This window comes from Saimiri boliviensis, chromosome 3, assembly GCF_048565385.1.
Source record: "Saimiri boliviensis isolate mSaiBol1 chromosome 3, mSaiBol1.pri, whole genome shotgun sequence".
NCBI lineage: Eukaryota > Metazoa > Chordata > Mammalia > Primates > Cebidae > Saimiri > Saimiri boliviensis.
In genome coordinates, this window is record NC_133451.1 from 141743725 (window position 1) to 141766482 (window position 22758).

The following is a 22758-nucleotide window of genomic DNA, read 5'->3' on the forward strand; positions in this document are numbered from 1 at the left end:
CAAATTAAGCACCCTGATTAAAGGTGCAATCCTTTATAACGAGGACTAAATAATTCTGTTCTAAAGGCTTTGCCAACCAATTACTTCAGTAACTGAATATTCTTTCTCTCATTAAATCAATTATTTAAATCTCATTTTAACATACAAGTAAGATAACATTTTCAATCAACTTGCTACCTGAAAATCGCCTTTTTAAAATCAAGATGCTTCTAAGGGAAATCTTTTATTTCCAGCTTTCTACGAAATTATGATTCCGTATTTTGAGAATCATATTCCTTCTATGGAAAAATAAGCCATCATTCTAAATTCATGGAATAAAAAGCAGCTGTCACATCAGAAGCAAATGACTACACGGTGTCTATGTTACTAATTCTCTCTTAAATTTTCACTGTTTTCAAATAGCTCAATCATCCATAGCAGTCCTTTACAATCAGTGGATGCACTGGGACTAGGCAGAATTTAATGCTTATTTGGAATTCAAACGTGAAAATATATTTGGAGATTCATTCAGAATATATGTTCTACCATAAGAAAGATAAAACAATTTGCTTCCTTTTTGACCAAGGAAGGACACTTCACAGATTTGTTAAAAATCTAAACTAACAAGCACAGATAAAAAGAGCTGATTTTTTTTATTTGGGTGAATGTTTCATGCTTACATAACCACTGGTCATTTTTTTTGAAACGGAAAATCTGCAGTCCAACCTAAATGCAAAGTGCAATTTTATGCGGCTTCTAGCACCCTACTCAACACTGACTTAGGTCCAATTTTAAAGTACTTGAAAAAGCACAGTGAATGAATTTTGAAAATACGTTTTATAATCAAAAGATCAGTTATTTTTTTTCAGCTGCATTAGTTCACTTTCCCCCCAATCTATGAGACAGAACTGTCCTACAAAGTAAACACGGTAAGGTTTTTCAAGTAAAACTCTTTTCAATTACTTTTATTTCTTGTTTTCTATGGTTTTGTGTGAAAATGAAATCATCCAGCCCTTCCTGCAAATCAGATTTAGAAGTAACCACTGAACTCACCAGACCACACAAGCTACTACCACATTTTCTCATAACTTCCTCTTCCTCTACTCTGATGTTGTAAACTAAAGCAGGGAAGAAGGAAGAATGCCTAACAGTTCTACCTCCTATCAGTTCTAATCTACCAGGAACTATTGTAAAGGGTATTTTACATTCTGGCTCCATTTACTAAAAAAAACCTGACTCGCCCAAAGACAACTCATCTGATACTTCTTCCTGCTTTTCCCAACTGCTCTAAGTTTCTGCTTTACAATAAAGTAACAACTTTCACCACACTCTGTGAGCCCTGTCTTAGAGCCTACAAAGGGAAAGAAAAAGGCAGGTGTCTGCTCACACGGGCATGTTCTTTCGGAAACGTAAGAAGCTTGGTCCAGGGAAAGGCTCAGAGGCTGCTGGAAATCCAAGTGACAGTTGCTTTAGGCTCCCAGTAGCGAAGACAACTAAGAATGGGCTCTCATCACCAGGTGGAGGAAGGCAGCTGCCTGGTCCTTTACCTGGCCTGGAGGAGAATAACTACCTCTCTATTTAGACAATTTTCTATCGTCAATGCCATTGCTATTTCATGCCAGCTGGAGACAGGGGAGAAAGAAAAAAGGGGGAGAGAAGAAAGATGATAAGGAGGAAAGAAAGGAGCAGGAGGAAGGAGGAAAGACAGAAGTATGATAATGGAAAAAATATGTATTTTCTTCTATTTTAGTATTAAATGTGAAGGGAAAAAACACACCCAAAAAAAGTGACAAGTGAAAAAACATGCAAGAGATTAAGCATATACCCTTTCTTTAGAAATCATCATAAACTTTTACATGAGTATTTAAAGAAGACTTAAAACACTTTAACAAACTATGCAAAGTATTCTGTGTAAAAATGGCAATAATTAAAAACTCTCAAGTAAATAATTAGCTCTCAAGAACTATAGAGAATCAGGTAAATGGCAGCTCTCCTCAAAAAACAGCACATGGCTTGAAACTGTTTCTCAAATATTTAAAAATTAAATTATTTTCCATTTCTACAGAGAAAAATACATTACAAACAAAATGTACTTTGAAAAAAATTGAAATCTGAAATAAACCCATTACCTGCAGGAATAATAATAAACACTAATTGCCTTAAAAAAACGAAGTTAAAAATGTGGCAGACCCACACAATTTTTTTCTTCAGGATATATATGAAACCCTCTAATAATGCAGCAAAATGGGAAAAGTTGGAGAAAAAAATATCCTTAAGATTATGTTCACATGACTATTCAAAATGCTAAAACCCTTTTTTTTGGGAAAGGCATTACATTATTTCCATTTGAACACTCAATCAGGATAAGAGGAAAGAAATAAGAAAACATTAAATTGATTAGGAAATAGCAAGTAAATTTATTGTGTCAAGGGTTAATGTTTGTATTGGTAGCATAAGGTAAGAAGAAAATAGTATTAATGCTAACGAAAATCCAAAGTTTTTGACTGACAATCTTAACTTCATACTAGGGATGATTTATAAACTACTCAAAACAAATGTGTATTGTGTAGCCCACTTAAATGAATGGCTTAATCAGGAGGTAACAAGTCAGTATCTTTGTTTCACATCAATTCTCTAACTTTCCTCTGTTTGCAGAATGATATTACTAAAAACATAAGCATTTCCCTTGCCAGCATTCAGTATGAGGTTGCATCACACTTATGTCCTGGGCTTTTCTACTCTCAAGCTCATGAAAAGTAAAAACAGTTTTCCAGGTCATGAATTTTTGAGGGTTTAGATATTTAAAAACACCTTGTAAGTTAAGGACTGGCCTGGGACATTTCCCATAAGCAAAGGAAACTACCACCCTGAGTTCAGCAATGCTGTACATACAGAATTTTATGAGAATTATGAACAAATTTTGAGACAGCTTAACACTTCAAGGTGACCACAGAAAAACCCTTGTTCAAACTTTCCTTGAACAGGAACAAGAAGATAATAAAAATAATGTGAGGTCCTTAGGACCAATTTACCACCAAAATGTCCCTTTCAGTCCAAATTTCCCATTCTGGTATCAAAATACTCTTCCAGTTCTAATCATCATAACACCATCTTGGAAATGAAAGAAGTGTTTCTAATTTTAAAATTAAGTAAAAGCAGATGCTGTAGTCCCATTAAATTCTTCCAGCTGCTACTGAACCACTGGCAACCTGAGTCTATTTAATTTGGAGACCACTAATGGTAAAAAGGAAAATCTGACTGCCAAAATTGCATACCCAAGTTAAACCAGAGAGGCAGAAAACAAAAACAGCTTATGGAAGTGAATGTATTCTAGTAAGGCTCTCCAACTGATGATGGGCAATTTCTCCTGTGGTTAATAGCTTACAAAAGATTGTTGCTTATTAAATCCTTAATTCAAATACAGCCAAACAAGTAATCCCATCCATAACATGTCAGTTGATTTTATTCCTCTTGGCTCATGCTTTCTAAAAATGAGTCTTTGCTATAATGCTTTAAGATGCAGACAGGTTTCAATGCATTCACAGCACACCTGAGGGCATTGTTAATATTGATTAAAGTAAGATATCAAATAAATTAATATGTAGCAAGATCATAATGACAGACTGGTTTGATACGCAGGCCCTCTAGCCTGATGAGTTATTATCACTCCTCAAGAGGCAGCCTGTTTTGGGGTGGGGGAGAAGTGAAGTGTCTTACAGGTGGCAATGAACTGACAGCAGTGTGTAATGTAAAAGCGCTTTGTCATTCACATAATGTCTGGGGTAATGAAATGAATTCACTTTCTGGCTTTCTCTAGTCTGCGATGCCAAAGAACACTGTGTTATCAGCACAGATGGAGCATGCATGGTTCTGGAGGAGAGCCTGGTGTGAACTACAAACAAGCCACTGTGAATACCAATGAATCCCTGAGAATCAGACCCTTGCAGTCAAATTACAGTTTTGGAAGCTCCATAAAAATAAGCGAGTCCCAGTGGTCTTGTCCAACCAAATGTACTGTCACAATTCTGGACAGGCTATTTGGAAGCCATGCAAATCATAGAGGCCTGACTGCCACTTCCCTGGGAGAAGCAAGCACAGGAAGGCAAATCAACCGGTGGGGGGGTGGGGGGGGGGTGCATTCTTTTTTCTCTCATTTCTTAATCAGAGATAATAGATCATCTATGCTGATGCAAATACTAATCTACTTCTGTGGGTCAACTGTCTCTGCCCCGCAAAAGACTCTTGCAGACAGAAGAATGGAATCACTAGTATTCTGTACATTACTATGAAATATTAATCTATGAAGTCAATGAACATACACAAATAACACATGGAAAAATGATTAGAAAAGAGGCATACCCATCAACATACTCAGAAGTCTCTGGACCTTTGAACTCACCCCCACAACTCTGTACAATCCTTGGTCATTTATACCTATGGGAAGAAACAAACTATTAGCAAAATACAAGACTATCATATTTTAAAAGACATCATCAAACAGTTACATTCAGAATCTTTGCTAACGAACATTAGCAAAATTCCTGTTAATTATAAAAATAACCTTTGAAAAAAGCAAGTGTTTAACAACTTGTTTTACTAGCTTTGTATCTGTAAGTTGTGGTTAATAATAATCTCAGCAAACAATGTTCCATGTAGACAAAATGAAATGCCTCAATGTTAGTAAGTATCATGGATGCACTGAAATGAATAACAATGCCATTCATAAAGATGCACTAAAACTTTTATGTTTATTGTGTTTACCTGTTTGCATTTTTCTTGAAAAGTTTTAGCCTTTTAAAAATATGGGGATGATTAGTACATAAAAAGGAATCATTGTTTGGATGATTCTTGAAAACCATGGAAATTCATGCAAAACTGAAGCAAAATCACAATTTTTTTAAAAGTTGTTATATGCCCTGTCCAATGAGGAGCTCTGAAACTACAAATCAGCATCACCACAAAGTATACTGCAAAATGAACCAAATCAGTGCATCCTATCTACAGAGATCTGAAACCAAACTGTCCTTGAGCACAAGAGACATAGAAAAGCAAGAAAATGTACCGTCAAACCTAACTTGGTATGCCAAACAAATATCCTTATCATTTGGATTCTGATCTGGACAAATTAACGATGAAAGGACATTTTTGATGCAATTAGCAAACTCTGAGTGGCATGAAGGGTATGTAAGAAAATTTCCATTTGTTTAAAGCTGCATCCAGAAAGGGGTGAAAGTAATCTTACATTTGCTTTAAGAGGGAAAAAGGGATAGATCAAACAACTGTAGCAAAATCTTGATAATCTTGAATCCGGATGAGAATAATATGGACGTTCATTGTTCTATTTCTTTATGCTTGCAAATTTTCATAATAATGACTTCCAAAAAATGTGACTTACATTTACTTCTCAAACAAGTTGCAGATTTCTGGCTGTGTGTTTATTTTCTCCACTACAAGTTAAAACTAACAAGAACACAACTGGCTGACAGGCAGATGATGCCTCTAATCTCCAAAGTTTCCAAAACAAAATAACACAACAAAAGGCCAGGGAATTTGCCCAGGGGAGTTTACTTTCTTTTCACCTCCCTGCTTGAAGTGATGAAAAGAATACTAGTCAGAGTCTCAAGAACTGGATTCACGTCACCGTTCAGTCTCATGAGGAAGAGAGGAAACCTCTCCGAGTCTCTACGCTGTATCTGAGATCTAGGACTGCACCCTATACCCTATGTTATGCCAGGAGGGAAATGAGAGGCTACTAACACATGTCCTACAGATTATAACTCACAGCGCACACACAAAAACACTGATTATTCCTTGCCAAGTTTTTTCCCACTTTTTCTCCTCTTTGCTTTAATGATAGTTACATACGCTATTTTTTTTAAGTTCAGGGGTACATGTGCAGGTTTGTTACATAGGGCAAGTTACCTGTGTGGTGGCATTTGTTATACAGATTATTTCATCACCCAGGTACTAAGCCTCGTACCCATTATTTTTCCTAATCCCCTCCCTCCACTCTCTCATAGGCCCCAGTGTGTCTTGTTCTCCTCCATGAGTTCTCATCATTCAGCACCCAATTGTAAGTGAGAACATGTGGTGTTTGGTTTCCTATTCCTGCATTACTTTGTTAAGGATAATGACCTCCAGTTCCATCCATGTCCTGACAAAGGGCATGATTTCATTCCTTTTTAGGGCTGCATATTATTCCATAGTAAATTATGTACCCTTTTTTTTTTTTTTGGGAGACAGAATTTCACTCTTGTTGCCCAGGTTGGAATGCAATGGAGCGATCTCAGCTTACTACAACATCTGCCTCCCAGGTTCAAGCGATTCTCCTGCCTCAGCCTCCCAAGTAGCTGGGATTAAGGCATGCACCACCACACTCAACTAATTTTGTATTTTTATAGAGACGGGGTTTTACCATGTTGGTCAGGCTGGTCTCAAACTCCTGACCTCAGGTGATCCACCTGCCTCAGCCTCCTAAAGTGCTAGGATTACAGGCATGAGCCACCGTGCCTGGCCCCACATTACCTTTATCCAGTCTATCACTGATGAGCATTTAAGCTGATTCTATGTCTTTGCTATTGTGAGTAGGGCTGCAATAAACATATATGTGGCATGTGTGTGTATAATAGGACAATTTATATTACTGGGTATATACCCAAAGGAATATAAATCATCTTTGCTTTTTATTCCTTACTTTTTAAGTTTTGCAAATGTCCTATTTTTCCTTCTGTTATAGCCTGAACAGCATCCCCGCCCCCCCCAAATTCATCTGTGGACATCCTAATCCTCAGAACTTCCGAATGTGACTGTATTTAGAAATAAGGTCTTTAAAATAGGTAATTAAGTTAAAATGAAGACACCAGGGTGGGGGCAAATCCACCATGACCAGAGACCCTGTAAGAAGAGATGAGGACACAGACATGTACAGAAGGAGACCATGAAAAGACACAGGGAGAAGACAGCCACCCCCATGACAGAGAGGGGCCTCAGAAGAAATCAACCCACCGATAGCTTAATATTGGACTTCTGGCCCCCAAAACTGAGAGAAAATTAATTTCTGTTGTTTATTCAGCAGTTCCCAACCTTTGTGGCACCAGGGCCTGGTTTCATGGAAGACAGTTTTTCTACTCATTGGGGTAGGGGAATGGTTTCAGGACAGTTCAAGCACATTACATTGATTATTAGATTCTCATAAGGAACATGCAACCTAGATCGCTCACATGTACAGTTTACAATAGGGCTTGCACTCCTATGACAATCAAATGTCGCCACTGATCTGACAGGAGGCCGAGCTCAGGCTGTAAGGCTCACCCCCTGCTCACCTCCTGCTGTGTGGCCTGCTTCCTAACAGGCCATGGTCTGGGGACTGGGGACCCCTGGTTTAAGTCACCCAGCCCTCGACACTTTATTATGGCAGCCCAAGCAAACTAATACACTTACTGTCTCTCAATTATCTCATTAGAGCTTAGAGAACCAGAAGGGCAAAGGTTAGCCCTTAGTCTACTTAAGTCTACTCAGAACGCTAAGAAGTCACAGCGGCAGAGACAAACCTTCCTGAGGGGGACCACTCAGTGACTACAAGGGAGGAGAAGGAGGCTGCACAGCCCTGCCAGGAGTTGGAAAAAAAGAAAAGGAAGTTGCCAAGAAACACAAAACTCAGAGACCTTTTGAGCCTGATACAGGAGAAAAGATTGAGCTTCATTCCTTCCTTCTTTTTGGAAGCCAGAAGGGCATGTCCAGATAGTTTAAAATACCAGAGGGTTTCAATACTACTCTATTTAAGAAACCTAAAGAAGTTTGACCTAGAAGCCAAAAGAGCAAATCATACTCTGCCTTCAAACAAACATGCCTCTGTGAAAAGGGCCTGAATTATATGGAGAGATGAAATAAGAATGTCACTTCGGCACTAATAATCACTCTGTGCTGGTAATTACTATCAGATAATTGATCAAGTTCAAATTCATCAACCTGAGAGAAGTAGAGTTAATTGCTAACGCATAATGAGAGGTGCAAGGAGGAATTAAAGCACTCAACACAGTTTTTACATTTTCAAATGAAATTTACATAAATCTTGCACAAAAGCCGCTTGGAAATAGCATGTAAAATACATACACTCAAGTCCTGTTGGATTTTCTACTTCTTGCTACTGTTCTCAAAGGCTCTGAACTAAAGGAGAGCTGGAACACACTTTATAACTATGAACACATATATGCTCATATGAAAAACATCAAATACGTTTTAAGGATAGAGACCAACCAATATGCCAAGGCGTATTAATGAGTTTATCATGTCCTTTCGGGCTTGTTTTCCAAATTTCCCTGTCAGCCAAAGGGATCACTATTTCTGATCAACAAGTGTTAGAATTTTGAAATCATCTTTGACTTCTTTGCTGTCACTTTCCAAGTGCAACAAGACAATGTCCACTCTTCCTTCAAACTTCAGACTAATTTCTGCCTCTTCAACAGTCTTGAATTTCATGCACACACATTTATTACGGAATCTCTAAAAAGAAACACACAACTACAATCCATTCTGAATATTTCTTTTTCATTTTCAAACCACTTTTTTCACTTTTTTTTTCTGAGATGGGAGTTTCACTTTATTATCCAGGCTAGAGTGCAATGGTGCGATCTTGGCTCACCGCAACCTCTGCCTCTCGGGTTCAAACAATTCTCCTGCCTCAGCTTCCCAAGTAGCTGGGACTACAGGTGCATGCAACCACACCTGGCTAACTTTTTTCTGTATTTTTAGAAGAGAGGGGGTTTCATCATGTTGGCCAGACTGGTCTCAAACTCCTGAACTCAGGTGATCCACCTGCCTCGACCTCCCAAAGTGCTGGGATTACAGGTGATAGCCACCGTGCCTTGCCTCAAACCACTTGTATTATCTAATGTTCCCTAAATCCCCATTTAAGAGCGAGCTTTTAGATCCAGCCTACAACTACTAGCTTTACCAAGTATGTAAGGCACATAGATGCACACATCCATGATGGGCCTCACCTCATCTTCCTACAGGGACTGCAGTGTATTCACCTTAATCACAACAGACAGCTTGACCATCAGCCACGAAAAACCAAGTTCATCCCATCCTCTGTGGCTATATTCAGGCTGAAGTCTCCCCAGCAGAAATGCTCTCCCCTTCTCTTCACAGATTTATTCAACAGTCATATATTTATTCATCAGATATGTGCCAGGTGCTATTCTGGTTGCCCAAGATTCAACAGTGAGTAAAATTCCCATCTAAACCTTCAAAACCAGATAAAAATCCCCTTTCGACACCAGCCCACAGTGATATATCCTTCATCTAAACATAACTCATAATTAATTCCTTTTAACACTTGATTACATTTAAAATTTTTAAAGACAGGGTTTCATTCTGTCACCCAGGGTAAAATACAGTGGTGTGATAATAGTTCACTACAGCCTTGACCTCCTGTGATCAAGCCCATGTCAGCATCTTGAGTGGCTGTGACTACAAGCACATGCTACCACATTTGGCCAAATTTTTTTTTTTTTTTAAGAGAGGGGGTCTCACTGTCTTGCCCAGGCTGTCTCAAACTCCTGGCTCAAGTGGTCCTACTGCCTCGGGGCATCCCAAAGTACTGGGATTACAGGCAAGAGCCACTGCACCCACCAGGTTACATCTTAAAACAAGTCCACAATCTTAGTCACAATTCCCAAAATCAAAAGCATTAATGGATAGAGGAGTGGCATCACCAAGATGGTGGCATAGAAAGTAACCTGCTCATCCATCTGTATGACAGCTTGTAAAAAAGAAAAAAAAAGAGAAAGTAACCTGCTTATCTCCCCATACAACAGTAAGAATCCTGCGTCCATCCACCATCAAAGTTTCTCTGAGAGCATCTCAGGATTCAGGTAAAGTTTGTGAAACCTTGGTGGAGCCCAAGACCTGGGCGGGTCACTTTGAGAGTGCAGACCAACATCCAGGTGGCTGATGTGCCAAGCTTGCTCCTAGGTTCAAGCATGAAAATGGCCCAGTCCTCCAAGGGACTTGGCTACAGCCCTGTTTGGCCTTGAGCCTGCGGCTGAAACTATCTGCCAAGGGGTCCAAAGGGAATGTTGCACACTGGTGCTTTGGCAGAAAGGTTCGTCTGCATACTAACAGCGGTTTCAGCAGTGAACCTGAGACTTGCCCAACGGCTTGGCTCCAGGCTCCCCCACCCAAGGTCCCAGCTCAGAGCTGTTTGCACAGGGACCCAGAGGGAGACTCATTCATGTCTCATAGCCTGAGAGTCTGAGTCTTCTGGATGGGCTTGCAAACCTCTGCCCCACAGCAGATCCCAAGGGGACCCAGCCCCAGTTCTCACCCTTCCCACTGCAATCAGGTAACAACCTTGTGTTGCGACGATCAGGAGGCATACACTTAAAGAGACTGTTTCTCCAGCCTCTGCCCCACAGCAGATCCCAAGAGGGCCTCATCTCAACTCCAGCCCATTCTGCTATAGTCAGAAACTCATCCTACCCACGCAGAGACCTGCTGGGAGACACACCCATCTGGGCCACTGCAACAGTCTTCCAAACTCAGGTCTCTGGCCTGTATTCCCTAACAGCCCGACTACCTTCTTTGGGTCTTCCTCAGGTCCATCTGCAGCAGAAAGCCACATCAATTTCTGAGTCCTAAAGAGACTGGTGGCAAGCCCGGGCTTAGGGCATCCTTTAGTGCTGAGACAGCTGCAGTGGTCACAGGCCCAAGAAACCCAAGAGTCAATCTGCTTAGAATCTCTGGAAAGCCCTCTGAAGAACAGGCACAAAGCCAGACTGGGAAGATGAAAATAAATAGCTAATCCCTCAATGTGCAGCCACTGTCACACATCTACAAGCATCAAGAGCATTCAGGGACTGGCACAGTGGCAAGTGCCTCTTATCCCAGCTATTTGCGAGGCTGAAGGAGAAGGATGTTTGAGCACAGGAATTCAAGGCTGTCATGTGCTATGACTGTACCTGTGAATAGTCTCTACACTCCATCCTAGGCAACATAGCAAGACCTTGTTCCTAAGAAATAAACCATTTTTAAAAGAACATTCAGGGAAATATGACCTCACCTAAGAGGCAATAAAAGGCATCAGAGACCAACCCTAAAGTGATGAAGATGTGCAATCTCTCAGACAAAGAACTCAAAAAAGCTGAACTTCCTTCTCAACAAACTTTGAGAGAATCAATTCAGAAATTTATTGGGGAAATTTAAGAGAGAGAGAAATAATTTTTAAAAATCAAAAAATTCTCAAGCTGAAAAAGTATAAATGAAATCAGGATATTTAAGTATTTTTCCCACTCAGAGTGAATGTTTGTATTTCACAGGTTAAAAGTAATTTCCAAACCAAACCTTTCTGGAGACGTAATATTCTATTCAGTATATGTCCCATGTTACCTTTTTTAGTTTTTTCTGTTTTTTATTTCCAACTTTTAAGTTTAGGGGTACATGTACAGGATATGCAGGTTTGTTAAATAGGTAAATGTTTGCCACAGTGTTTTGATGCACAGATCATCCCATCACCCAGGTAGTAAGCCCAGCATCCATCAGCTATTCTTCCTGATCCTCTCCCTCCTCCCACCCCCCTGCCCTCCGACAGGCCCCAGTGTGTGTTGTTCCCCCATGTGTCCATGTGTTCTTGTCATGTAGCTCCCACTTATAAAGTGAGAACATTAGGTATTTGGTTTTCTGTTCCTGCATTATTTCACTAAGGAAAATGGGCTTCAGCTCCATCTACGTCCCTGCAAAGGACTTGATCTCATTCCTTCTCACGACTGCATAATATTCCATAGTGTATTATAGGTAGCACATTTTCTTTATCCAGTCTATCATTAATGGGCATTTGGGTTGATTCCATGTCTTTGCTATTGTGAAGAATATTGCAATGAACATATGCATGCACGTGTCTTCATAATAAAGCAGTGTACATTCCTTTGGGTATATACCTAGTAATGGAATTGCTGGGTCAAATGGTATTTCTGCCTCTAGGTCCTTAAGGAATCACCAGACTGTCTTCCACAATGGCTGAACTAATTCACACTCCCACCAACAGTGTAAAAGCACTCTGTTTTCTCCACAATCTTGCCAGCATCTATTGTTTTTTGACTTTTCAATAATAGCCATTCTGACTGGCATAAAATGGTATCTCATTGTGGTTTTGACGTGCATTTCTCTAGTGAGTAGTGATGTTGAATTTTGTTTCATATATGTTTGTTGGTGACATGCATGTCTTCTTTTGAGAAGTGTCTGTTCATGTCCTTTGCCCACTTTTCAATGGGGTTGTTATTCTCTCGTAAATTTAAGTTCCTTGTAGATTCTGGATATCACATCTTTGTCAGATGGACAGATTGCAAAAATTTTCTCTCATTCTGTAGGTTGTCTGTTTACTCTGGTGTTTTTTTTTTGCTGTGCAGAAGCTCTTTAGTTTAATAAGATCCCATTTGTTAATTTTTGCTTTTGTTGCAATTGCTTTTGCAATCTTCATGAAATTTTTGCCTGTGCCTATGTCCTGAATGGTCTATTACCTTTAAATTCCAAAACACACCAAGCCTTGGACTTTTCAGATGAAGAATCAACCTGTATTCCACCTTCTCTCCAAATACATAGAGATATTACTTCGGAAAGACACTAGGTCAACTGTGGTTTTTGCTTTTAATAGCTTTTAAGGTGCCTTACATAGAATAGTTGGGCACAGAATAGGCATAGCTAGGTTGATCTGAATTGAAATTAATATGGAACCATAGATACAGACTTGGGCCAAAATGGACATCACAATTCAGAACTAAAAAATTAAAGTTAAAATATCCAAATTACAGTGATTTTTCGGGATATAAAAGCTCAGTGATAATATTGATACCAATATTTTCTAACTTGTAACAAAAATCTGTAACCTGGTCATGTGTTTACAGGCCCAAGGATTTTTTTCTCTCTTAATGAGATTGAGATTGGTTCTGATAGTTAGCAAAGAAAAGGTAAGCTTACCTCCATATAGTGATGATAGCTGTCCCTGGGCAAAATGAATAAGGTAAAATCGAATGTGTCTGACTTCCTACCATCTGTCTCCTCCAATCCCCCACAACATGGTCATAGAGCACTACTCACATCACCCACAACTTCCTTGAGGAGAGGGTCAAAAAGTGGGAAGCAGTCAAGTTTCATCATCATCTCTGCTCAGCTGTTTCCCTTTCAAACTCAAATGGTGTTACCAGAGCCAGAGACCAGTCAGCTCCAGAAAACACCTGCATGGAATTACTGAGCACTAGCGGGCATCCACGGGTCCCTGTAGGTGGGCTAGAGAAATAAGATGTTCTGGGATAGTTTAAAAAATTAGGGCCGGGCGCGGTGGCTCAAGCCTGTAATCCCAGCACTTTGGGAGGCCGAGGCGGGTGGATTACGAGGTCGAGAGATCGAGACCATCCTGGTCAACATGGTGAAACCCCGTCTCTACTAAAAATACAAAAAACTAGCTGGGCGTGGTGGCGCGTGCCTGTAATCCCAGCTACTTAGGAGGCTGAGGCAGGAGAATTGCCTGAGCCCAGGAGGCGGAGGTTGCAGTGAGCCGAGACCGCGCCATTGCACTCCAGCCTGGGTAACAAGAGCGAAACTCCGTCTCAAAAAAAAAAAAAAAAAAAAATTAGATGCGAAAGGAAAATAAATCTTAAGAGGGCTGATAAATGCAGATAAACAAGAGAGGTGGAGATAAAGGCTAGAGTGGCTACAAGTAGCACATAAATGATAAATCTGAGAACAAGTGGCACTAGAATAAAGAAAGCAGAAGAGAAAAGACCAGTAACTTTTAAAAATAGAAATGGTAAACAGGGAGAAGAATACAAAATGAAAGGGACAAAAATGTGGAAAAATGAGAAGACACGCTAGAAATTACATAACATTTAACTTCCTGTTAATTTCACAAGAGTAATTGAGAACTTATATTTTAGGCAGTGAGGTGGAATCAAGTGAAGACACACGGTAAAATTAAAGAGTCAGTTAAAATTAAAAGAGTAACTTTAAACTAAATAGGAAGTTCTTTCTTATCTTTTTGGCTTCAGGAGCAGTTTTTGTATCTGATAGCTCTACATTCTTAATACCTCACCTTGTCCTTAGCCTATCGTAGACATTTAACAAATGAACTGAAAAACAAGCGAACAATTAATATACCAATGATTAATCAATAAAAGGAATACGGAAATAAAATACAAGACAGAAAAAGAGATAATGACAAAGGAGAAGGGCTCAAAGTGAAAGATAGACACTTCTGATGGTTAACAGACATGAAATGATTAAAAAGGATTTTGCAGCTGTATGATTCTAGAGAAATACATTCCCAAATTCCATTGTTCTATAAACTATCATGAAGCTCTCATCTAGTAAGCAGCAGACTGCCTGGCATGGAATGAGATACTTCAGCAATATTTGTGGAGTGACTGCATCATTTATTTGCACTTGCATGTGTTGACAACAGGGGTGAAAGGTCATTAATGTTCCTACTGGCATTTACAGGATTTACATCAAAAGTCTCACATTTCATTATTAATGAGGCACATGTGCCTATATATACACATGTGTATGCACAAACACAAATATAGGGTTGCATATTCCTCTAGCACTGCAAAGACAGATTTCCCTGTGGGTTCTACAATGAACAAACATATGCTTTTATGCCCATAAAAAATATCAATCAATATTTTAGATGTCTTATATGTATATATTTTTATATAATTACAAATATTAACTAATCTCAAAAGATTGTCGAAAATGAAAGAAAAACACACTCTTCATGAAATAATTCGAAAAACTCGTGAGGAAATACTTAGCAATCTGGCTAAGAATGATGTATTATGAAGGAAATATAAAGAAAAGCAATGAAGAGACGCATGAATATTGTTTCAGATCACAGGTGGATTACTAATATGTTCCTATATATTTGTAACTAATCCTCAGTAAGCACTTGTTTAAATGTCTGTGTAAGTATAGGAAACACTTCCCATGCTATTTGCTGCACTGGGTTACATAAAAATAAACAGGTTCATACACAAAGACACTCTTCCGAGATACTCAGCAATTCTTAACATTTTAACATTCTGTCAAAAATATGTATTTATATTAAAATGGTTTTAAATATAAGCAGACAGAACAATGATCCTCTCTGTTCCATCAAAGGGCCATATTCACCGTCATAAATTTAAGATATGGTATTTACATAATTCTAAAGTTTTGGGAGAAGAATGTGTTATTTGTAACACTTACAGTGCATTAAATACTGCCAAGCAGCAGGGTAAGGGATAATTCCTAAGCATTGAGACAGCAGATAAAGTATAGCTGTACAAAGATGAGAAGTTCAACATAATACTGAATAACATTTTAAACTTTCTGGACCTTGGTACCTCCATTTAAATAAAAAACAAACCCTGAAATACAAATGTGTTAAGGTTACAAGCTATGAATTATTACAATTTAAGGTTACCGACATCCTGAAAACTTCCAACTCTGCCACCTTCTAGCTATGTGACCTAGCAAGTTATTCAACCTCTCTGTGCTCAGCATGTTCATCTGAAAATGGGGTTAATGATGGGAACTGGGTTTTTTTGAACATTAAAGGAGAGAATGTTTATAAAGCAAGTGCAGGGCCAGGCGCGGTGACTCACGCCTGTAATCCCAGCGCTTTGGGAGGCCGAGGCAGGTAGATCCCGAGGTCAGGAGTTCGAGACCAGCCTGGCCAATATGGTGAAACCCAGTCTCTACTAAAAATACCAAAATAAAAAAAAAAAATTAGCTGGGCCTGGTGGCACACACCTATAGTTCCAGCTGCTTGGGAGGCTGGAGCAGGAGAATCACTTGAACCCAGGAGACAGAGGTTGCAGTGAGCCGAGATTGCACCACTACACTCCAGCCTGGGCAACAGATCTAGACTCCATCTCAAAAAAATAAAACAAGTGCATGAGCTTCACACATACCAAGCAATCATTAAAAGCTTTAACTGTAGCATAAAACTCAAAATTAATTTCAAAACAGCTAGGCACGATACAAGTGCCCTAACCAAGGCATGTACTCTATAAGCCCACTTTTCATAAAATAAAGCACATGCTGGGAAGAGAGTCAAAATTTATTTAACGAGAATGACTCATGGAAAATACACAATTCCAGCTCACCAATAACATTTGTAATTTCTTCCCCTGGATAATTATTTGAACAGCAGATAGAAAAACATTACAGACAGCTATTATCTGCCAGCAACTGATCTGCATTTCCCCTTCCTATAGGTTTTACTTTCGCTTGCACGTTCGCCTTCACCTACTCTTTCTGTGTAAATGCATTTCTGTATTGGGATGAATAGCCTCCCCGACAGCAGGCACTGTTAGGAGAGGTCTTAGAATCTCATTCCCCCAGTCTTCCCACTCCCAAACAAACCAGAGACCAAACACAGGAAAGAGTTTGGCACATGAGGTGGCTGTGCCCACTGGGGTTGTGTCACATTCACTCACTACTGTCCCATCCCAGGAGATGAGTGAGAAATAGTTTTTAAAAAGTACAAAGCAAATACCCACTTCCGGGTCTAAACCCACGTGTTTGGAAGTACTGACACTTTCAGGCCTCTTAAGATACATCGAAATCTTGATGCTGAGTCTCATCCTCTCAAATCTAAGTCTCAAATACAAAAGGTGGATGGTTTATTAGCTGTCATCTTTCTATCAGGGCCCAAATGGACTGTACACTACAGGTGGCTGGCCTCGTTTTCAGTTTCTAGCCAACACAAGAGAAAGCATTTGTACTTCAGACCAGACACCCTAGACTTGTTGCTATTCCTCCACCCAAGCCACTGGCAAAGTGCCTAGATGGGAACGAGGGGAAAGCGGCAGAGTAACAGGGAGTTTCCTCTTTCATGAGTAACACTTGGGGACCCGCACTCTCTCAGAGGCCTCGTGTCTACCTTCCCAGCATCTAACAGAGGCACTGGCTGTGACTCACTCAATGTGCCCTTCAGTCTTTCCTCGTAGCATGGACCTTGGCAAAAGGAGTATCTCGCGGCCTCTGGGCCTTCCCGTAGGATCACGCTTCCGCAAGACCGCTAAGTTACACTGTCCACCAACTCTTCCTCTCACCCTGTTTCTGCTGCCATACAATAATTCTGACTTACGGCCAGGGGAACCAGGCTCCAAACCCCAGCTTTGCCTGGTTGCGTGACGTATGACAGGTTTACCCTGCCTTGTTCTGGCCCCTGATACCGTATGTGCAGCAACTGAGCCTAGTAAGTAATATATATCTGCTCCATTACCTACTGAGTTTCGTGGAGATTGTGTGAGAGTGTGATATACTCCAAAAACATAAAATGTAACACCTGAGAATTTTTAATATAGTGTCAGATGCAGATTCTGTACTGACATTATGTCTGCTACGAAGAGGCCTCCCGAGCTGCTGCAGCAATCCTCCGCAAAGACAGCGCACCTTTCTTAGGCCAAGGACGCACCTTCGGAGGTCCATGAGGGATTTGTTATGGAAAAAAGGCAGGTGTAACTTTAGAATGGCTGAACCCTAAATCTAGATGAACACTTTCAGAGAGTGACACCTAAATCTTTCCTCCCTACTTCCCTTTCCTACAGGACTCTCAAACTTTTAAACTTTCTCTGTGTTATAAAAGCTTGTCTTCTGTTTTCCCTTCCTTCATCTCCAACATTCTCAAAAAAAGATCTGACGACAGCATCTCCATCTCCTCATGCTCACTGTGGTTAAGAGCATGGGTATTTAAAGGCCGGGCGTGGTGGCTCAAGCCTGTAATCCCAGCACTTTGGGAGGCCGAGGCGGGTGGATCATGAGGTCAAGAGATCGAGACCATCCTGGTCAACATGGGGAAACCCCGTCTCTACTAAAAATACAAAAAATTGGCTGGGTATGGTGGCGCGTGCCTGTAATCCCAGCTACTCAGGAGGCTGAGGCAGGAGAATTGCCTGAACCCAGGAGGCGGAGGTTGCGGTGAGCCGAGATCGCGCCATTGCACTCCAGCCTGGGTAACGAGAGCGAAACTCTGTCTCAAAAAAAAAAAAAAAAAGAGCATGAGTATTTAAAACACAGTCTTGGTGGCAAGTTGTAGTATACTGCTCTCTACCTCTGAGACTTAGACAAATCAAATCACGTTTCTTCACTTCAGCTGCTCATGCAAATGGGGATAATACCAACTGTCTCATATGGTTCTTGTGAGAAGAATAACACCTAAAGAAAAACAATTACAATCTCGTTATTATCTAGTTTGACTTCCCAACCACTAAACCCAATGGTTGCTTCTTGTTCCTCCACCAAACTGACCTTTCTAGAGTAGATGACACGGCTGACTTCTTCCTCTTTGGAATCTCCCCTCTTATTGATTCCCTTACAACCATCCTCTCTTGCTTCTCCTTCTCTGTCTTATGTCTCCATTTTTCTCCTACCTCTCTTCATCAAAATATAAGCATTCACAAAGATGCCATTCTTTTCTACATTATCATCTTGTCTTAGACACCCAGAACCTTAGCTCGCTAAAAATAATGCCAGCCATCTCTCCTCTTTTCTTCATTCTATTTCTTATATGTAATATACCATTTACATTGAGAATATTCAAAACCAGTCTACATCCCTCCCAAGCCTACCGCTCATCTTGTATTCTGCCTTGGCTAAAGGTCTCATCCACCACATCTGGGAAGGTTAGAGTCCATTCTTGCTTTCCCCTCTCCCTGACTTCCAATATCCAGCTGGTCATCAGATACCGTTTGTCTGCGAAGTCTCTCTTCCTATCTATCCCTTCTTTCCATCGCAAACAGTCTAGTTTAAACCTCCATCATTTCTTATCTAAATGACTCCTCAAATTTAAGCAACTACCCTGCCTTACATCTTACCCTCGTTCTATTCCCACCAATTCTACTCTCTGTCAAAGATCTCAAGACACACTCCCATCCAAATCTATCAATAGCTCACCAGAGCCTACAGAAAGAACTAAGACAAACTAGGCAACACAGACCTGGGGTCTGCAACAGTCTGGACACGAGTGCTCACAAAGCATCTTCCCACATCATATCACCCACTTACCACTATCAACAACACCCCAGAGTGCTAGGAGCACCCTCTATTCCAATATCTACCCTCCGGAGCAAAGAGCAGGGTTGCTTGCAGCCTTAGCAAATAGAGATGGTAGACTCCTAGAGCAAAAGGCTTGCTTGCTGGCCATTATAAAAGATTTGAGTTTCCCACATTCAGAGTTTCTCCTCCTATAACACAACCAACTACATCATCTGTAGGTATTACCTGGTCATCTGTGCAGTGCCCATAGGAATCAGGGCTCAGGGAACAAGCTCAAAATGCACTACTCTAGCTACTGACAGTAACAAACTGTCCTGTGTCAAAGATCCAAAAGTCTTCTGTCTTCTACTAGTATCCAGGGAACTATGCAGGATAGCTTGTTAACATGAAAGTAGAGTAAAATCTCTGTCTTGAAGTTATATTGAAGCTCATCTTTAAGAACGGGAACCGTATTTCTAATTTTTCCAATACCTTCCCTGTAAGAAATACCCCCAAAGTACAGACTAAAATCCATCTAACATGTGTGTGGCTAGGCATAGGTAAGTATTAAAGTAAGCCGGAAAGGATGGGACAGCTAAATAAATTTATTTTCAAGCTCATCACTTGGGTGGCTTAGGTTTAAGTACTAGCAAAATTTGACTAGAATAAACTAGAAAAGAGACTTAAACTCAAGGCAAAAGTGGGGCATTGCTTTTTGCAAGATTTCTTTTCTTTCCTCTGCTCCAGAGACGAAAACATCAGAAAAGGCCTAACAGTGTCTCACTGCTGCCATCTGCCTCTCCACCTCAGAGCTGCTACAGCAGCAGGCACTAAATCCCGGGGGGAGGAAGGCCTGTTTTTGGTTCTGGGGGGTGTTTTGTGGCTTTTGTTTGGCGTCTGAGGAAAAGCTTGAGATAATCTGAAAACTGTCATGTTCTTCCTGAGCCTCTGGCTATTTTTTACTGCTCAGGACATTTTAATGCTCACATGTCCACAAATCACTGAAGGAAAGGAGGTTAAAAGGCAACCCAGTTAATTTTGCTGTTTGTTCGAAGAGCCACATGAAATTAACAGATAAAGTGAACTTGGATGATTTATTTCCCAATGCAAACTGCTATTAAAAAAAAAAAAAATAGAAAGTTCCTCAATGCTCCTAGAGTCTTAAATCAACAATGAGACTACTTAATTATCATTGCCCTCAATTACCAGATTTATCTCTAAATAAGCAACTCACACTTGCTGGTCACTCAACATGCACCAATGTCCTAAGCATTCTCTTTTAGTTCTCACAACAACCCCATGAAGTAGATATGATCCTTATCCTGTTTTACAGATGACAAAATAAAGACAGAGCAAGGTTACATGGCAGAGTTAATAAGAGGGAAAACTAAGATTACAGTCAAGATAGCCTTTTAGGTTATTATTTTCACCACTATGCTAACAGTGTACTATAAAATGTCACAGACCTCATCAGAATGTGATGCAAAAACGTAATGCCTAGCGTGCCTGCTCTACAGCAAGACAATTCCACCAAGTTTCCTTGGTCTAAAAACATCTTTGGCACAACTTGAAAACATACCATTGTCATTTTCTGACACCTACCCAACCTCCAACTCCAAATATACCCAGAAGCAAGATGATTTATCGTAAGGATTGAATAAAGTCCCACGGATGTGTTAAAGAGGAGGAAAATCTATGAAATCATGGATAACAGAAAAAGAAAAGAAGGTTGAAAAATTCATGGGCTGAAAAAAACAGTCACCGGACAACAGGAAAGTACTAAGAGTCCGAAACCAAATCCTAAATCACGAGTGAGTGGTAAAGGCAAGGTTTGCTGTCTCAGAGGAAGTATCTGCCCCTATCAATTTAATATGACTACTCATTTGGAAACAGTTTTTCAAAGTTTCCTTAAAACAATTAAGATTACTGATTGAGAAAATGAATATTCATTCCTGATTTGCCTGGATTTCGTGTTTCAATTTCGCATTTGCATTTCTGCAGACACCGCAAGACTCTTCAGCTCCCTCCCACAGAAGACTGTCCTCTATTTCCACCCACATTCACCTCACACCCATTTTGATTAAAAAAGAGACTGAGAGAGAAACTCTAGTTTACTTGCTGTAAATTTTCTGAGGACAGCTGTTCTTTATTTTCTTCATTGCCCTTGGAGACTTAAAATTAATGTGCAATTAGTAAAATACGTTTCCGGTTCACTTTGGGTATCTTCCTTTCCACACCCTGGAAGATTAATACTGAAATTATGCTTTGTAATCTTCTACCAGAGCCCATCTTGAGACCCCCATACAATTCCAAAGTGCTCTGGAGGCAAAGCAATCTTCTAGCCAACTTCGGTAAGGTTTTCCAAAAATCTAAAACTTTCCTTTGCAAAGGAAGATAAATTCGCTTTTACATGCGACAAAGCAAAGATTGTCACATCTTATATGTGGCTTCCTACTTCTATCCCATGAATTCACAGCTTTGTTACAATGCCGAATTTGATAACTGACAGCTTGCCTAAACCGACATTTTAATGCCATACTCTAAAAAATTAAAGTGAATATTCAAATTATCCACATATGGAAGATTTTTAAAGAAAAACTTCATAAACAAAAACGGCATCCAAATTTAGTTTTCAATGGTAATGACTACTTTAAAAATAGCAACTGAAAGATGTTTTTAAGCGAAAGAGTCATACTTTGTTTGTGCATATTATATAGTACATGCACCTAGGTGGCATGTAGGCCCAGAAAGAGACAATGCACTGCTCATGGGAGGCGGCTCATTTGTATTTACTCAAAGAAATTATATGTGTTTCAACAATTTCCTGTGTGGGAAAACATTCCCTGATTCTCAGGTAGCTTTATACCACCTTCCCTCCACTGTCTTGGTCTTGCTGAAAACAAACATTACTGAGTAAAACAAAAATTACAGTCCAATCTCTAAAACCGTAAGACTCTTTCACACATAACATGTTGTACCTTTCTATGTGTAGTGTATCACCCGTGGTTCAGAAAGGTACTGACATAAATTCATAAAGGAATGAAAACCAATCCTACATGTGAAAGTACTAATTCCAACCACCTACAGAAGAATAAATTCTTCTAATAACTTTAAAAATTGTTGAGATACATAGTATTACCAACATGGAATTTTAGTCAAATCTGAATACTCAAGCAAAAAGCAATTGCTTGTTGAGTGCTTACTATATGTGCAAGGCATGCCTGTATTTAGAAATGAGAAGAGGCAAGCAAAGGATAAATAAGGCATTTTCTCCGAGTAAACAGTAAAGATCCAGAAACAAAGTAAACACAGAAAACATAATTTAAAATACCAAGCAATATAACTGCCAAATGAGGCACACACACATTTCAAGATTAAAACAATGCAGGAGAAGAATGAAGGAGGAAATGAAGATAGACATTTAGTGAATATCTACTATGTACAAAGACTCATTCTTTAATCCTCACAAAGCTGGGAGGTAGTGTGAATAAGCTTGTTTTTTCTTTGAAGAACTTAAGGATCTGAGAGGTGAAGAATACTTCCAAATGCTTATCTGACTGCAACACTTTGGAACTTAACCCTGACAGCTCCTTATCACTCAAAAACAAGGCAAACCCTTCAGCAAAGTAAACTGAGTGCCTGCCTCCCTCCATTTCTCCCTCTACTCTCCACTTCTATGCTCCTCCTATCTTGCCTGATGACCCTGGGGTCCCAAATGCATCACTTTGTTTCCAACATCTACACTTTGACTCTCATTCATCCCTC

The 22758-nt window shown here is 39.9% G+C and overlaps 1 protein-coding gene across 3 annotated transcripts in view; it reads right to left on the reverse strand.

Annotated features, from left to right (window-relative positions):
* ARHGAP10 (Rho GTPase activating protein 10) overlaps positions 1 to 22758 on the reverse strand; it is a 337781-nt gene that overhangs the window by 117590 nt on the left and 197433 nt on the right. For all 3 annotated transcript variants that reach the window (XM_003927990.4, XM_074396841.1, XM_074396842.1), the window contains one exon: positions 4339 to 4413. In XM_003927990.4, coding sequence (XP_003928039.2) covers positions 4339 to 4413 — 75 coding nt within the window. The remainder of the gene's footprint in view (positions 1 to 4338; positions 4414 to 22758) is intronic.